Raw genomic sequence first — 18,378 nt, 5'->3', positions numbered from 1 at the left:
CGTTGAGAATCAATCAATTTTACTCAATTTTGCATTTTTTCATTTCAATTGTACCCTAAAGCATAAAATCAACCTTCTTTATTTGGAAAAAGTTCAAACCAATTCTCTATTTTACATTATATTAACTTTTTATATTAAATTGACCATTTTTGAAGAACATTTTCAAACTTTTTTTCAAATAAATAAAGGCCAATTTTATGCTTCAGGGTAAAATTGAAATGAAAAAAATGCAAAATAGGGTAAAATTAACAAATTTTCAACGTCAGGGTAGGATTGAAAGGGGATGAAAGGTCGGGTTTTTTTTAAGGCATTAAGCCTTATTTTTTTAAATAACTAAATGCTAGCGATATTTTAATTGGATTTCAAAACGTTTAGTTTAGACAACGAAACATGTTTTTCTAATGGGCGGCATTAGTACTGCGTGCGCATCGATAATAATCGATATAGGAATATGATCTTATATGTGTATTGAGGATATAGTATCGTGCTCATTGGATTAATTTCTCGGGCCATGTGTGGTAGCGATGTACTCGGTGGATTCAGTTCTTGGGTTTCTCTAGTGATGTACTCGGTTGATTAATTTCTTGGACTTCCCAACTTGTGTATTAAGTGAAGTCGATGATGTACTCGATGGATTAATTTATGGGGCTTCACAACTCCTTGGATATTGATCTGAGTTATGGACTAAGTGTTTGGTCGATGAGTGTACTCGATGGATTAATTTCTCGGAATTCATGATCACTTGGATTTCATAATTTTTGGAAATATCATGATTTTTGAGGTTTAGGGTTTCATATGATTCTATAACAATGATACTAAATGTTTTCAAAAGGTTTTTCATATTACTTAATATTTAAATATATTTGTATGAATTCACTAGTTCTAACTGACGTTTTAAAGTTGAACCATTTTCAGGTTTGGTTCACGAGATCCCCATCTATCACGATTCTTGTTATCTCCATTCCATTAAGGTATCCTGTTAAGATGAGTTAATATGTAAGTTTTGAAGATAACTGCCGAATTTCTTGCTCTCAATGGTACACTTGTTTTGAGGATTAATAAAGGTGTCCAGATTTCACTCTAGCAAAGTCTGCAGTAGACAACAATATGTTGACGTTAATGATGTTAGACCTAGTATTGAGTCGGACCGTACTTTGTTGACATTCTGTGTATGTTGTACGTTTGTACGCTTATGATTACGTGATCATATTGGTTTGTGTGGTATGATATTGTGGAAAGAATGAATCGAGATGCCATGCTAAGATAACCTTACTTGGACATGAGGAAACGATAATGCATGCCAACATGAAAACATAATTGCATAAATAGAATGACATTGTGGATAATAACAGTTTAGAATGGTTGCATAATATGAATGATTGTTTGCAAAAAATTTACGAAGGTTTTTATGAAAAGAATTATGACATATTTTAAAGGATTAGTGTTAGATCTTTAAGCATGCTACGGGCTACGAAGCAACCACTCCTATTCCCTAGCGCCGGTCGCGGCTTATGAATATGGGTCGTGACAAATGCATTCAATAGTTGGTACAATTGAGATACTTTCTGTTTCAAGTGGTCGTACCCCTTTTATCAATTAGTCCTTACGGATTTTCATAATTGACTATTTTTTATGTGAGTGTTTTACTCGATCATTGACCAATAATCCTGGACAGGACTTCTATTGATCTTCATCTCTCACTACTTAGACCGTTCCGCTCCAAGATAGGTTACTGGGCGATGGACTTCATTGTTGGTGTGGATCTTCTCCTCTTTAGTTTCTATCCGGGCTAGAAAGTCCATTTTGATGTGTGTCTCCCCTTCATAAAACTTTTTATGGCCAAATTTTTTTGGTTAGTAGGCCGAAACCCACTACCAGGCCGCTGTCTTTTTTGAGACAGTTGGATCGACTCACATTTGCTAGGGGTAGGACCCACTAATACATAATTATCGATGGAAGTTCACTTTCTCATACCAATTATTGAATGGATTAACCGAATATCTCGATTTTATCAGACATGCATATGAAAACGATTGAAAATAAGTGAAGCAAAACGTGAATTTCCAATTTTGGGACCTCAGCATCCATGATCATGACTAGTTCATCTTGGCCTTGGTACTGGCTTGTCCTAGCCTTTTCTTCCACGAAGTAGTCGGCTACAGTGTTTCCTAGGACCCTTTTCATCTCTGTTTCTTGATCGAAACCCAAACCTGCTTAGGTAGTGTTTCCTTTAATGTCTTGTAACTCTGGTAGGCCTTGCAAAGATTTCCCAATCTCCGTTCAAGGCATATAATTATCTTTTTTCATCAACATGATCCCTTTGGCATCCATAAACGTTCCTCTTTTGTATGCAGAGTTGAAATATGGAACCTTGGTATCGGTATCAACTCGTTTTCGGAAAACTTAATCAAATTTATCACCCTTCCAGAGTCGCCTTCGATCGTAGCTATCCCGCATTCATATGGGAACTTAATATTTTGTTGCAATGTAGAAGGGATACCTCCCAGCTCATGAAACCATGGTCTTCCCAGTAGTAGTGAGAAGGTAACCGGTATGTCTAGCACAATGAATTCTACCCATGCTTCGATGGGCCTGGTTTCGACTAGGGCATTGAAGGTTCTCTCTACCCCTCTTTGTTTTGTCATAGGCCCCGATGACCAATTCATATGGCTTTAGAGTTACTGGAGTTAATATGAGTCTTGATAAGATTAATGCTCGACAAATATTGATGGCGGATCTATCACCAACCACACCGTATTTGTGCATTTTCCCAAAATTTTGGCTGTAATGTACACCGCTTTGTTGTGTTGTCTCCCTTCCAAGGGTAAATCATCTTCCGTGAAGACAATAGTGCCGGTTTTCTTCTTTGTTAGCTTCCTGAGCATGGCTGCATGAGTTACATTTGGTTCAATAGGCATTGCGGATAGTGCTTTCACCATCGCTCTCCGATGATCATCAGAGTGTATTAGCATGTCCTAGACGGACTTGTTTGTATTAATCTTTCCAGGCGGGATTACTTGCAATTCATCAACTCAAGTCGGCTTTTCGTCCAACGTGCATGTCTTCTCTGATTGAGTTGGTTTATCTTGCGGGAGGATTCCGTTCATATTTCTCGGTTCGGTTCTTGGACCTTTCTTGAAAACTACTTCTTCGCCATCATCCTCTCTGTCTGATCATACCAGATATTGATGGCCCCGAAAGTCTCGGTGCTTTGAACTTTTGTTTTTCCTTCTGGAGGTGTTACTATCTAGTTGATATCATCGAGTTCTGGACCCCAGCCGATTGGTACAATATCCGCAAGAGGATTCCTGGGTGGGGGTGTATATATACCAGGAAATTGTATTTTCTATATGGCTATCACAGTGTATCCATTTGCCTTACGGGTTTGACTTCAGAAAAACAGTTCATAACTTCTTTCTTGGTCCTCTCATTCTCATTTCCCCCATTGATTTTCATTATCTGAAAGGAAGACTTTGCTATCTTCCATTGCTCTATTAAGCTCATGATGGTGTTCTTCAACTCCGCGCAAATTTCTGTCGAGTTCCCAAACTCTCTATGATATTCGCATAATTCTCCGTTCCATTCGAGATGATCTATTAGTCCTTGTGACTTCAATTGTCCAAAAAGAACAGTTAGAGACTTTTTGACCGATGCTCCTTGTTTGGCCTCCGCTCTCTCAGGGATAATTGATTAAGCATCAGAAAAAGAATTCATGACCTTGTCGTGAGTGAGGCCAGAATTTATGGTGTACAAATTCTTTGGCGGTGGTGCCTCGTAATTTGGCAGCAGATTATTCTACGTGCCGGGTTGTCTTATTAACGGATCAGTGTCTTTTCATCGTCTATCAGATCTTGAATGGAATGTCTCAGTGTGATTCATGAATCAGTATGATGCCCGATATTTGATGGAACTTACAATATGTGTTGGGATTGTAATTCGCACATTAGAATTTGGAGGATTCTTTGGAGGTCTGGGTTGTAGGAGGTCTTGTTTCATTAGCCTATCCAAGACCTTAGTTAGAGGGATATGGATTTTTGAAAACATCATGGTCCCTGTCCCTTGTCTTTGGAAAATTCACACTAGTGCTCTTGCTGGCCAACTGATAGTTTGACCGATATCCTCCTTTTGGTGCATTATGTTTCTTTTCGGATTCGATTTCCTCCACTTGCATTCCGTCATCCAACATATCGTCAAAAATTTTGGGATTCATATTCTGAAGTTGTTCGACCCAATGTGGGTGAACGTTCTTGGCCACAATTCTGATTCGGTCCTTCTCAGACGACTTTTCTTTCAATAAAGCAGCCTTATTCATCCATCTGGCAAGGAATTCAGAGAATGGTTCCCCAGGTTTCTACTTTGTCAATTCTAGATCCCTTAGGGTAACCTCTCGCTTAGAGCTGCAACTATACTGATTCATTAAAGCATTCGACAATTTGCTCCAGTCTCCTCTCGTTTTCATTGGTAGGTCATAATACCAATGAGATGCATTCCCCTCTAATGACCTCGGAAAGGCTCTAAACAATCTATTTCGTTGTCAAGATTATTGTTGTCATCACAGAGATGAACTGGTTGAGATGAGTATGGGGATCTCCACTTCCATTAAAATGGCTGAGGTCCCCATCTTGAACTTGGCTAGCAGGTTTTCATCCTCTCCCAAAGATTATTCATCCAAGCTGATGAATTGGCTGCTATTCTTTCCTAAAATATTAGCCTTAGATTTGTTCTACTTTCCTTGCCAAATCATGGTATAAATCGGATTGGGTTGAGTTGAGATTTTTGAGCTTCTCACTCTCGGTCTCCACTTTCTATTGTTCTTTGTTGGTGAACCAATTCTGATTGGTAGTAGGTGGCCTGGCTATTTCCCCTCTGAGTTTGTCATACTCTTCCCTACGCTTTTTTGCAACTTCATCTTTCTTCCTTATCTCTTCCATGAGGTATTTAGCAGCATTTTCCCCCAGGTGGAAGATGATGGTTCAATTTCTTAGCCCATTCTTGTCCCTTGTCGGGATTTCACAAGTTCCGCAAACCAGTTTTTTTGGTCATCAGTTTACTTCGTAACGGAGTCCATGAACTCCTCCCTCAGCTGGTCGAGATTGGCTTGTGTCACGGTCGGTGCTGTTACGGTTGATTCTGACATGTTGGAGATGCTGGTTGATCTGAAGATAGTACTGGCAGAAGACTTTCTAGATCCGGAGTTTCTTAGCTCCTCGCAGACTTGTTTGGCTAGATATACTAGTATAATTGGATTTGTCGGCGTCTTAGTAGGACTAGTCTGTCTGGTGAGTCTTCTTGTTGTCTTTGCTACAGAGCAGTTAGACAAGTTTCCTAAGTGGCAGTGTCCATAAGGGGTTCGTATATGATGTATATCATCCAGGATGCATGAGATACATGATATGCAAGGGTTAGTTTAACACGTAGCACCTAGCACATAGTAGATAACACGTAGCACTAAAAACAATTTGATATCACGGACACATCTTGTTCCTTCCAACCTTATTTCTCCTACACACGTATTCCGAGTGAAGTTTCGTTCCTAGGATTTATGGTCTGGACCTTCGCATCGCAATGCAAAAGTCAACGTACACTTGCAATGTAAAAATTTGTTTGTCCCCTTTTGAAGGTGAGCAAACATATAAAGTGGACCTGGCGGTCCAGTTTAAAATTTGTGAAATAATTTAGCCTGTAGGCTAGTCAAGTGTATGGACAAACACTTGACTGGACTAGATATTAGAGGGATAACCAAGAAAATGAGTTTTACTTCATTAGAGTTTGTATTTAGGTATGGCCTAACATGATGTTTTTTTTTTAAATCTGGTTTTGAAAACTGGAAAAAGTTGTTAGGCCTGACCTAAGACTAGATTGAAATGGTAACTTTTGAAAATGGATTTAGAATCCTTACATTGAAATTTATGACTCTGATACACACATTATGTTGGGTATTTTCCTAGAGGGTAGTGTCTATGCTGAATGCATGTGAGCTGAGTCATTAGGTATTGGTAATTACCGGTTCAATTCTCCCACAGACTGATATACCTTTGGTGGGTCTCCTCAATCACGAGTACAAGCGACCGAGGTACTGGACTGTGAGTGATGCTGATCTGCATAAGACGTTCTAGACGTTGGAGTGCAACGCCAGCGCGTGAGAGCGTCTATGAGCATCGGGGCTGATATGAGATTCCTAGATAATAGGTGAGAAGAGAACTTTGTCTAATGCAATGAAACAAGTGAAAATATGTATGGTAAATAACTAAGGGATTGATAAGGCGCAAGCCGTGCAGTTTAGGTCCGTGACAACCGTTTCTGAAAATACTTATGAAAACGTTTTAGTTTTGAAAACCGTTGAGTTTATCATCCCTATTGGAGTCACCACTATGAGCGGAGCGGGGTTCGGGGGCCGCTAACCCAAGCTTATGGCTGACTTCGGATCTAGAAAGGTTTGAAATAATGGGCTAGTTAAATTAGGAAATGCCTTTTATACCGACTGGATAACCTTACTCGCTTATGGGTAAGATTATCGTACGCCAAACCAAAAGACCGGGTTCGTGGACCTCCTCGAGACTCGTGTGTTTGGCTTATCAATTATCGATTTATTTACTAGACATATTTGGTTATCTTATCTCAACATTCATGTAGTTCACTATTTAATTTGCTGGAAATTAAACATGTAGGAAAGCGGTAAAGGGACCCATATAATACGCGCATATGACTCGATTCTGGCATTTGAAGCAGATAGCGCTTACTCAAAAACATACATCTAAACCTGGCAGTTTCTATCACATAGTAAAGTAATGGCTGGTCTGCATTGTTTTACATGTATAAAACCTATAACCGGAGGTCTAAGTGAGATTGATTTTTTGTATGTCATCTTGAAAGCCTATACAACCTTTAATTATATTTTACAAGACAATCCTAAGATGTCTAAGTGATTTGTTGCATTTGTTTGATTTAATTGCTAAGTTAACGTGGTTAGTCCATTAAACTTGTTAATGTTGGGAGTTGACATGTTTTGGAAAGCGATTCAAACAATATCAATGTATCCATGTGCAGTTCGTAAACATGCAAGGTTAGGAATACTTTTTAACCTCGTCGACCGAAGTGCCTGGAACTCAATGCGTTTTGACTGTCGGTGTGGTCAGAACCCAGTTCCGTAAGAACATAGAAGTTCTTTGTATCGTAGATACGGTTCCAATGGCTCAAACCGTGGTAGATTACGAGTTCAAACGAACCTGGAATCCCTTCTAGAAGTTGCTGGTCTCGTTGATCGTGGGCTTCATGGCCCGGTTTGCTTTGTGGGTTTCAAGTTTGGGCTTCGAAGCCCGAATTCAATAGGGAGAAACCCTTTACAAAACCCAACATGAATCTACAACTAAAATAGTACACGTAGGCTCAAATAGGGCCCAATACAAAGCTCAAACCAGCCCGGAAACACAAAAATAGGGTCTGATCGGGTCCGGAAGGATCTAGGAAGCAATTTTGGGAAGGGGAAGGAGCAGGAACTCGGTGCCACTCACAGTTCCGGCGGTGGCACTGTGTACTTCCGGCGGAGACACTGTGAACTGGTGCCAGCAGCGGCGTTCCAATACAGGGGCGTCAGTTTGTTGTTTCAATTCGGTTTTTCACTGAAACAACTCAAAAACACATCAAAGGCAAAGGAAACATGCCAAAACATTCTGGAATTGAACTACAATGATCAAACATACATTAATCATCCTAAATATTGTTTTCTAAGGTAATCTTTAAGGTAAGATGGCAAAAAATCCTGGTCAATTTGCGTGAGTTTTGCTGTTCATACGACATCAAGAATGCACAACAAGGCAATTTATCTCTAACATGCTCCCTAAACATCGGAATTGAATAGATTTCAAATTTATGGGTTACAACATGATAAAACAGCCCTAAACATGTTCCTAATCAGTTTTGCATGGCAATTATGGCAAAACAAAATTAGCAGTTATGGCAAAAATTAATAAAGTAGACTAATCATGCATACTAAAACAAGTATGATTTAGATTGCATTCAAAAGTGATAAGAGTGATTTTTGGGTCCTCATAAATACCGTTTGAGTCCTTGGCTCATTTTCTAGTGATCCGGACGTGGTATCTAGCTTCAGATAAGTACGTAGTAGCTTGTTCTTGAGTAATTAAAGACTCTAAGCTTGTTTTTTAGGATTATAATCGACTAATTGTTTATGTGTATATGATGTGCAAATCGGCTAGGGTGTTTAATTTTCTAGGGTTTCTGCGTTTTTTGTGTTTAACTATTATTACTTCCGCTCGCTGCTAGGTTGTAAATGTCTTCTATTTATAATGATCAGGTTAGGGTAGAATTACCTATAGGTTAAGTTAGTTTTAAATTACTATTTACCTAGAGTTGTAGTTTGGGTGGAAGTTGAAAGATTTCTAAGTGTTAGATTATTAGGATTAAAGTTATCTTTAAATTATGTATCTTTATTATTTTTAATTAAAATTTGTATTTAAACTTGCTAGCTAAATAATAGTGTATTGAAAGTCTGTTTTGGTGCCTGGAAGTATTAAAAAAAGGCTTTTGGGACCCAATGGGTTTAGGTATGGTCACTTTTAGTCTGTCAAACTTGTAAATTGGCCATACAATTCTAAGATATTGCAAAAGCCCAATTTCTAGACTTAGACTATAATTTCTTTGTATTTTTATAGGCTATTTACGGCTAATTACATTTTAATCACTCAAGTTTACAGCTATGCATTGATCACGCATGCTTCAATTCAAACAACCAAATTGATAGCTTATAACCTAGACGAATTTCTTTGAAAATCATCATTGGACGCTTCAGTCCCTTGTCACTTTTTACCTGTCCAAAAAATTAGGGGTCTACACGGCGCCAAATGATGGATTCGAAGAGACAGTTTAGAATAGTTCTTGATACGAATTTGATTATAGTACTTGAATGGGTAGACTACCTGTGGGAAATAGATTCACAGAAAATCTAAAGGAGAACTTTGGGCTTCGTACCCGAGTTCACTCCAATACTTAAGTTAGTAACGTATTTAATAGGTGTCATAAATGTACGTAGAAAAAAAAAAGCAAGGGAGTGAGGCTATTATCCCTTTTTATAGGCTTCTCTATGTGATCTTCCCTTCTTTGGTGATATGAGACTTTTGGATTTTGTAATGTTTCCATATAATTATTCAAAAATATTAATAATTCATATTTAAAATTAGTGAATGTAAACAATATCATTGCATTTAATTTCATGACAAACTTTATTTATTGTTATGTGCAAAAAGATAAAAGCCATAAAAAAGATAAAAAGTTAGAACATTGAAAAGCGAGTAATTAACTACAACGATGCTAAAATCAACCGAAGTAAATAATTACTGCTGCAAATTGCGTAGCGTTCTTAAAATATATGATACAACATAAACTAAATTTTTTGTCCAACAGTTCTGCAAAATCAAAATAACCTACATTTTAATTACAAAAGGTGTATCAAAAAAACATCAAAACAAATAAAATATTGAGTCAAAAAAAAAAATCTCAGTTTGAAGTTAACAAATCATGTCATTATAAGTAGGAATCATAGATGTCCAAACTTAGAAAATCTGATAAATAAACTATATCGGAATTTCAATAAGAATGAAACAAACTATATGCAAATAAAAATAAAGCATTAACACTGAGAAAACAAGTTTTTTTTTGGTTAAAAACCGAGATATTATATTAAGCTCAAAACGCCTCAAAACAAAGGTCTCAGACTATTACAGATCAGAACAACTTACATCAATTGCTAATTCTGATAAATTTTACAAAGCAATTAGAACTACATCTACCAGCATACATCTTAAGAAGCACCTCCTGTCTAATCTTCTTATAGATCATATCACTATCAACAGACTCTTTCTTGAGGATGATTCTGTTTCTTGCATTCCAGATGTTATAGACTGCGCAGCAGAAAGCCACCCTTCTGATTCTAGCCAGAACACTCTTGCCTTTAGTTTTCCTGCAAAACCAGGAGCATTCTCTCCTCCACTGATAGACTTCTCTATTAATCAGACAGTTTTTAAGCACTCTCCCATACACTCTTTGAGACACAGGGCAATCAAAGAGAAGGTGATCAATATTCTCAATTCCACTATTACAGAGAACATAAACATTGCTGTCAATACACCCCCACTTCATAAGCTTCTCTCTTATTCTAAGCTTCTGTTTGATGGCTAGCCATGTGATAAAGCTATGTCTAGGAATGCATCCTGGAATCCAGATAATCTTCCACCAGTTGACCTCATTATGCTGATCATTAAAATGATTCCAAGTAGACTTCAAAGAGAACACACCAGAGTTGCTATATTTCCATCTGATACAGTCATCTACATTCTCCTGAACTGAGTAATTATCCTTAATAACCTTCCAGGCTTCCTCACATTGGTCATCACCAGGGTCTGGTAGCCCCTCTCCTCCACATATCTTTTACTTTGGCTTTCTTGGGGATATCAGAGTCACAAATAGAGATACTTGGAAATCTATCCAGCAAAGCCTTGCCATCAATCCATGGGTCAAACCAGAAAGAGATATCTCCCTTACCCAACTTATAATCAAAGCAAGGTTTCATTATTTCTCCAACCTTGAACAAACTCCTCCAACTCCAGCTAGCTATTAGAGGTTTAGTGATACCCCAAAAACTAAGCATTTTAAGTTTGTTTTTAATCACCCACATAGCCCATAAGGACTTCCTCACTGCTATTAATTCCCAAACATGCTTCATCATAGCAATTTTATTCCATAACACCAAGCTTTTAACACCCAACCCTCCTTCAGATTTCTTCTTACAAACTTCATTCCAAGCAACCAAGCTACCATTTTTAAAGTCTGCAGATCCTTTCCAAAGAAAATTCCTGCAAATTTTCTTCACTTCCTTTAACACAGAAACAAGAAGTAAGAACATAGAGCTCCAGTACACTTGCAGGCTAAACAGTACAGTATTCACCAACCGCAGTCTCCCTGCATAAGTTAGATGCCTGACAGTCCAGTGAGACATTCTTTTGGTGATCCTCTCCACTAAACTACCACAGTCTTCCTTAGTTAACCTTTTGCTGATTAAAGGCACCTCTAAGTACTTAATGGGAAGGCTTCCTTCTTTGAACTCCAATTTCTGGATGACACCATTCTTAACACTATCCTCCACACCACTAAAATAAATGCAGCTTTTATCCACATTCATGTAGAGACCAGTAACCTTACTAAAATGATCTAGAGTCTGAGCAATTTGATTGACACTCACCATATTACATTTACAGAAAATAAACAAGTCATCTGCAAAGCAAAGGTGCTTAATTCGCATATCCTTACACCCAAAATGGTATTCAAAATTTTCATCACACAACTTCTTCAGGGCCCTGGAAAGATACTCCATCACTAAAACAAACAACAGGGGAGACATAGGATCTCCCTGTCTCACTCAACAAGCCCTAGAAAAGTATCCCTCAGGCTTACCATTAATCATAACAGAATAATGAGGAGTTCTCACACAGACCATGACCCATTTAATGAATTTATTTGGAAATCTCAACCCTAGGAGGACTTCCTCAATGCTATCCAAATTAATAGAGTCATAAGCTTTTCTCAAGTCAATTTTCATAGCACAGTCTCCCCTCCCCTTAGATTTATGGTAATTATGGACCAATTCATGAGCCAACAAAATTTTGTCACTAATTTTCCTACCAGGGACAAAAGCAGATTGGGCATTGCTAACTAAATACCCCAGACAAGCACTTAGTCTCTTAGCCAGAATCTTAGTAATGCACTTATAAACTACATTACAACAAGAAATAGGCCTATAATCTTTTAACAGTTCAGCATTAACAATTTTAGGAATAATAGTAATGATGGTAGAGTTCACCTGCTTAAGAAGCTTTCCTGTAAGAAAACAGTCTCTGATTGCTTCACATATATCACCTCCCACAATGCTCCAGCTCTTCTTGAAGAAACAACTACTATAACCATCAGTCCCAGGAGCTTTGTCAGATCCAATACCAAACATAGCTTCCTTGATTTCAGCATCAGTTACATCAGTACAGAGCAAGACTCTATCATTATCATTAACAAACTTGCCTACTGCCATAATGTCATAATTGATATTTCCATACCTCTGCTTATGGGTCCCAATCAAATCTTTATAGTACTCAACTATACATTTAGAAATTCTCTCTTGGTTCTCCACACCTATACCATCAACCTTAAGGTATGTGATCCTGTTACTAGCTTGCCTCTCTTTAACAGATTTGTGGAAGAATTTGGTATTGAGATCTCCCAGCTCAATCCACTGGACTCTAGACTTCTGTCTATAAAAGTTCTCTTCCAATTTAAGCAGAACCCTGAACTGATTAACAAGATTATGCTCCTCCTTCATTAGTTCCTTATTTAAAGGATCCAACTGCAACCTCTTCTGAACACCATTCAAGCTCTCTCTAGCTTTATTCACTTGACCAGAGATATCATGAAAGCTTTGCCTATTCAGTTTCCTAAGCACAATTTTCAACTTTTTCAGCTTTTGCACCACTTGGTACATTCTATGCCCCTCCACAGGCTCACTCCAGCTCCTCCTCACAATATCCATGAAATCCTTGGCTTCAGTCCACATGTTAAAGAATCTGAAAGGTCTAAGGTTAGACATAACAGGCTCCTTAAACTTCACACACAAAGCAGCATGATCCGAGATCCTCTGGCTTTGCACCATAGCTTCAGCTTCAAAAGCCTCCAGCCAGTCTTCTGAAACTAGGACTCTATCAATCTTCCTCCATATCCTACCATCATCCAACTGGTTATTAGTCCAGGTATAGGTGTTACCCCTCCATCTAAGCTCAATTAACTTAGTATTATCAATACAATTTTGAAAATCTTGGCAATCACTTTGACTAGCCAAATTCCTACCACATCTATCACTATCTCTAAGAATAGCATTGAAATCACCTAACACTACCCAAGGTTTATCAATCAACATCTTCACTCTAGAGAGTTCACTCCATAGCCTTCTTCTATTAGTAGCATCATTCATACCATAAACAAAGGTACAGATGAAATTTTTCCCTTCAAAATTGTCTTCCCCATGAATCAACTGATCTGTTTTAGCTATCACACTAAACTGAACTTCCTTCTTATGAACCACCCAAATTCTACCATTCATCCCACAATCATTATTATTCACCATATTCCAGCTATTAAAGTTTAACTTCCTCCAAACTCTATCAATATTCTCTATTCTTACCCTAGTTTCAATGATAGCAAAAAGAGACAAATGGTTACTATCCACCCATTTTTTAATCTCTAGATGCTTACTGGGGTCATTGATACCCCTAACATTCCAAGACCCAATCATTTTCCCCTTTCAGGGGTAATGTTGACCTTCTTCACTCTCTTATCTCCAATTATCCCCAATCTATTCATTCCAGGAATTTCAAATCTATTCCCAGTAGCTGTTATAACAGGAGCTTTATTCTTCCCTTTCGCTAAACTAGCAGCAGGCTTGTTTTGCTTTTGAACCACAATAAAATTGCTAGTCCCAGGTTCATCCTCTGTGACCAGCTGTTGGCTCACCCCTTTCTCTTCTTCATTCAATTTACTCAATCCCTGGCTCTCTTTACTCCCTTCATCACCCATTTTTCCTTCAATACCAGCTACCACTGTTTCCTTACTCTCCACTTCACCTGGATTTTTAGGGACCCAGGTTTTCTTACTTTGACCCACCTTACAAGAGAAATCAGTGTGACCCATTACCTTGCAATTAGAGCAACCAGAAGGCATCCACTCATACACTACTTCCTGTATAAAGGTTTCCCCATTTTCATCTTCTAATATCACTTCATTTGGAAATTCACCAAAAATCTCCATTTCTCCAAGTACTCTGGCATAAGCAAGCCTGGTCTGGTGTCTAGTACACTGGTCCGTGTGCATGGGTCTGCCACACATGCTAGCAATCTTCCCTAGCATACTATTAGACCAGAATTCCCATGGAAGCCTTGGGAAGTGAACCCAAATAGGTATGCTCAAAAACTCATCCATCTTGAATGTCATTCTTCATTGCCATTCCTTCAAGATCATCGGCCTTTTATCAAAGAATAAAGGACCCTCAGCTAATGCTTTCATCTTCCCCTCCTCATCTTGGAACTGGAATAGAAACATCTTGGTATTAATCTGTATAACCTCCAGCAACCCAGATTTCTTCCATCTACTCATCGCAAAATTTTGCATCCTGAAGAATCTAGGCTCTAGACCAATTACAGAACAAATCAAGGCATGCTTCCATTTACCTTCTTCATCACTGGTCTCCGATGAATGAAACTTCACCACTCTAGCTCCATTACTTATCACTGGCGGCTGGTACTCAAGTTTGATACCTCTAGATCTATTCATTGCAAATAGGGATCTCCACTTTTGCTCAACTTTAGGCTCATCGCCTTCCTTCCTCGGCTCCCTTTGATCCTCCTCATGACATCCTGGTTCCATTTGATCCTCCTCATGACAACCTGGATCCATCGTTTTTGGCATGTTACCCAGACTTTTCTCGCTTATCATAGATTTTACACTCTCAACACCATCTCTTCCAGAGTCATACCCATTCCTATCCTCGCCTCCCTCAATCATTCCTGTTTTAATCGTTTTGTTCAACCCAGAAATAGCTTCCTCAACTTGTAAATCATTCGCAACTCGATCTATCTCATCTTCCTCTTGAGATTCCTTTTCAATGATCTCATCGATTAATTGAAGTTTCAGATCAAAAGTTTTCTTGCTCTGGGAGCTCGATCCCCTTTTCAGCCTCTTCCCCATTGAGAAACGGTGTACGTTAGCAGTGAAGCTTAACTTGCACCAAGAGAGATTTCAAAGAGAAAAGACACGTCATCAGAGAGAGAAGCTTAACTTGACGTCTTTAGTTGATGGGTTATATTTTTGAATAAATGACTCTTTCAAACAAGTTAATATCAATATAGCTTCTAGGAGTTAAAATACGAATAAGAACTTATTCTTCCTAAATTAGTGATAGACATTTTATCATTACTTTGACCCATTATATATGTATAATGGCACGATGGGTTTAAAAGTTGTGACATCAACTTCATCACTTTCACAGGGCCACGGGAATAGAGTACATAATTGTTTTTGATGAATAATATGTATATTAGCCACAAAAAGTGGCAAAAGCCAGTTCAACATTTTTCGCACAAAAAGTGGCACACTCAAGGTGTCACACTAGAGGCTATAGCTAAGAGAAAGACAAAGTATCAAAGTCCCGAAAAGAGAATACAAAAAGGATTTCTGTAGAAATTCAAACCCGAGTATGAAAACTCTCTATTACTAAGTTTAAATAGAAATATCGGCTTAGTAAAACTGTAAAAAATAACACCCTCTTTGTCCAGTATATAGTTTTGAAAGACTCTTGCATTCCTGCATTTCTAAATTTCTCAAACAACTAAAAACCATAGAATCCTCCACAGATGACAATAAGTACTTATTGGTATAATATTATGTCATTGAAGCATAAAATCCATAAACGAAGAGGAGAAGATCCAAACCATACCGAGCTTCTGCAAAATATTACACCAAACATCTCTAGCATAGTCACAATGAATAAAAATGTGATCTTGCGTCTCCAGCAAACCACAGAGAATGCATAAAGAATTATCCACATATATAATTGAACGACGAGCCAAAAAATCAAGTGAAGTAATTTTGTTATGCAATGCTAGCCAAATAAAAAACTTAACCCGTGGCGGAGCTTTAGACTTCCAAACCATCATGAACAGATCCAGAAAAACCATGCCTAAAACCTCCACATTAATAACTACTTCAGGTCCGCCAATAGCTCAAGAATTACGATCATTAATTTCCTACTCAGGGACAGCAGCTGCTCGGCCAAAAACTGCAACAATTGTTGTTGTAAGAATCTGCCCAGAAATTGTCGAAGCAACAGCTCCCATTTGCCCAGAATCTGTCATGACAGAAGAAGCTCCAGCCGGGATAGAAGAAGCTCCAGCTGGTTCACTGTCAAAAAACATCACCACCATACCTGAAGGTTGATGACCTACTTGAGTAGGTAAAGAAGAGATCAAAGCCGAGCTGCTTGAAGGAGCTAAAAAACGGCACATAGAAGCATCTATGTATATTTTCAAATTCGAATTCCACCAACTCCTATCAACCTGATCCAAACATTGAGAAATCAAATAAAAAATGGACAATAAATCATTATGCCAATGCAATTCAGCCCCTCTCAATCGACGTCTCCATCACAACCCATCCCTCCAAATTACATTAATAGTAGCTTGTTTTTGATTCAAAAAATTAAAGAGCCGAGGAAACAAAAAGCAAGCTGACTCAAATCCACCGTAATAACCCTAAATAGTTTCCGACAAATTGGATTGTACTTTGTACCTAAATTGAGATATTTAGGTCAACTAGGTCGGAAATGAGAAATTAATCATTTAATGTACTCGGAATGGAGTTAAGGCATAAAATTTTAAATAATAATAATTTGAAGTTAAAATTGTTATTATTTAAAAGAATTGAGAAATTGATCGAGATAAGCACGTCGGAAAGTCGTTTTGATAGTTAAGTACGTCGGTTTGACGTTTTTAGTTAAGGTGGACCTTTAACCCAATAAATAATGACACGTGTCAAAGTCTAATGGATTTAAGAATCCACTTAAGTTAAAATCATTTCATTTCATAAGAAAACAAAAGAATTAAAAAAAGAAACCTTACCTTCTTATTCCTCTTGGCCGAACTCACCCTCACCATCATAGCCATTGGAATCCTTCACCATAACTCTTCATTTCTTGAGGAAAAATCATCTTTGAGCAAATTAAAGGATTATAGCTCATCAATATGAAGTTGACTTGGTTAATTTTTGAGTTATATGGATTTGAAATTATAGGGTTATGATTAAAATTTTGATTTTGTAAGCTATGTGTAATTGATGATAGAATTGGATTGAGAGGTGAGTTATGAGAGTTGTTAAACATTGATTTGAGGTGTAGGTTGTCCCTAGCTCCGGCTAGACTCCGGCCAGCTGCTACCTTGCTCCGGCGAAGCAAGGAATTCTGCCATAAATGACAGAATTGGTGCCACGGTGAAGCATAATTCTGCGACCTGCAGAATACTGCCGTGAGCAGAGCTAAGCTCTGCTCCAGCACGGCTGCAATGTCAGTCCATAGTGGCTTCTTGGGAAATCTCTAATTGTCAAGGAACACGACGATTTGATTAGGAATAGCTAGCTTGACGGTTTGACGATTCGAATTAGGTTCGAATACGATAATGCGACATTTTGCGATAGAAAGTTACGTTAGCTAAACGTAAATTGTGTATGAAATTGGAATATAGGATTAATGAGATCAATAAATTTTGAATGGATATAGAGTATTAGTTTATTTGATACGGAAAATCAAATATGTGATAGAAAGTTCGATGAACTAAAAATGCGCTAAAAAGTTAAAAGTGAGATCCATTACTAACTCGATTATTTGACAAGCAAATCAAATAAATGTTTTGCAATTTAGGTTTGTATGATAAACCTAAAAGCATATAAGTGATGGAAAAGCATATTGACGAATTTATATAGCACATATTGCTATTATACGCGAAAATGCGACGAGTCGCGTATACGCTTAATTCTCGAGTCTAAAGTGTCTATTTTGAATTAGATACTTACTCGAGTATTATTATTGATTGTCCTAGATCTGGAAAGCCAACGTAATACCGGTTAAGAAGCTCCGAGAAGTTGACGGATATCGAGACTAAAGTTTTTGGAAAATAGCAAGTAGTGAGTTTATATCGATATTTACATTTGAAGTATTTAGAGTGCATTTCTTTTACGCAAATTATTTATACAACTGCATGGCATCATTTTAAATGAAATGCCTTGTTTGAAATGCATACATCATGGGTTTGAAACATGTATAAGTCCGATGAAACAAAGCTTTCCGATTGAGCGGCAATCGGAACTGCGTGATCACGAGTTAAGATCAGAAAGTATACATTATCAGAAATCGACAAAGATCTTCTCAATAACACGAAAGACATAGGTTGAACTCGATGGATAAATCTTGGGACCTATGCCTAGGTAGTTGAACTCGGTATAATTATCTCGGGACGCCTTATTGAATTTATATGAGATAGTACTAGTAACTCTGTTGAATTATCCCGTGACCGTACTGTATGGTTATAGTTAAAGTCGGTGGAATTATCTTGGGACTAAACCATCAAGAAGAAGTATCAGAAACTTATTTTAGAGATTGATTGGATTAAGGGAATTAATTGTATTATGATGAGACAAGCTAAGGTTTAGGGTTTCAGTCAGAAGGTTATACGTGAATGCATATGAATGATTGTTGTATAGCATTGTTTGAATGTTTTATGC

At 37.8% G+C, this 18,378-nt stretch overlaps 1 protein-coding gene across 1 annotated transcript; it reads right to left on the bottom strand.

Moving 5' to 3' along the window:
* Positions 1 to 13,344: 13,344 nt before the first annotated feature.
* On the bottom strand, positions 13,345 to 14,043 carry LOC126681636 (uncharacterized). Its single transcript, XM_050377182.1, has one exon. It carries the CDS (start codon positions 14,041 to 14,043, stop codon positions 13,345 to 13,347), a length of 699 nt encoding a protein of 232 aa, XP_050233139.1.
* Between the last annotated feature and the right edge of the window lie 4,335 nt (positions 14,044 to 18,378).

This window comes from Mercurialis annua, linkage group LG5 (assembly GCF_937616625.2).
Source record: "Mercurialis annua linkage group LG5, ddMerAnnu1.2, whole genome shotgun sequence".
Lineage (NCBI taxonomy): Eukaryota > Viridiplantae > Streptophyta > Magnoliopsida > Malpighiales > Euphorbiaceae > Mercurialis > Mercurialis annua.
This window is presented reverse-complemented; position numbering and strand designations above follow the sequence as displayed.

Coding starts and splice junctions, on each gene's coding strand:
- LOC126681636 (XM_050377182.1), bottom strand. CDS start 14,043: ATGACATTCAAGATGGATGAGTTTTTGAGCATACCTATTTGGGTTCAC.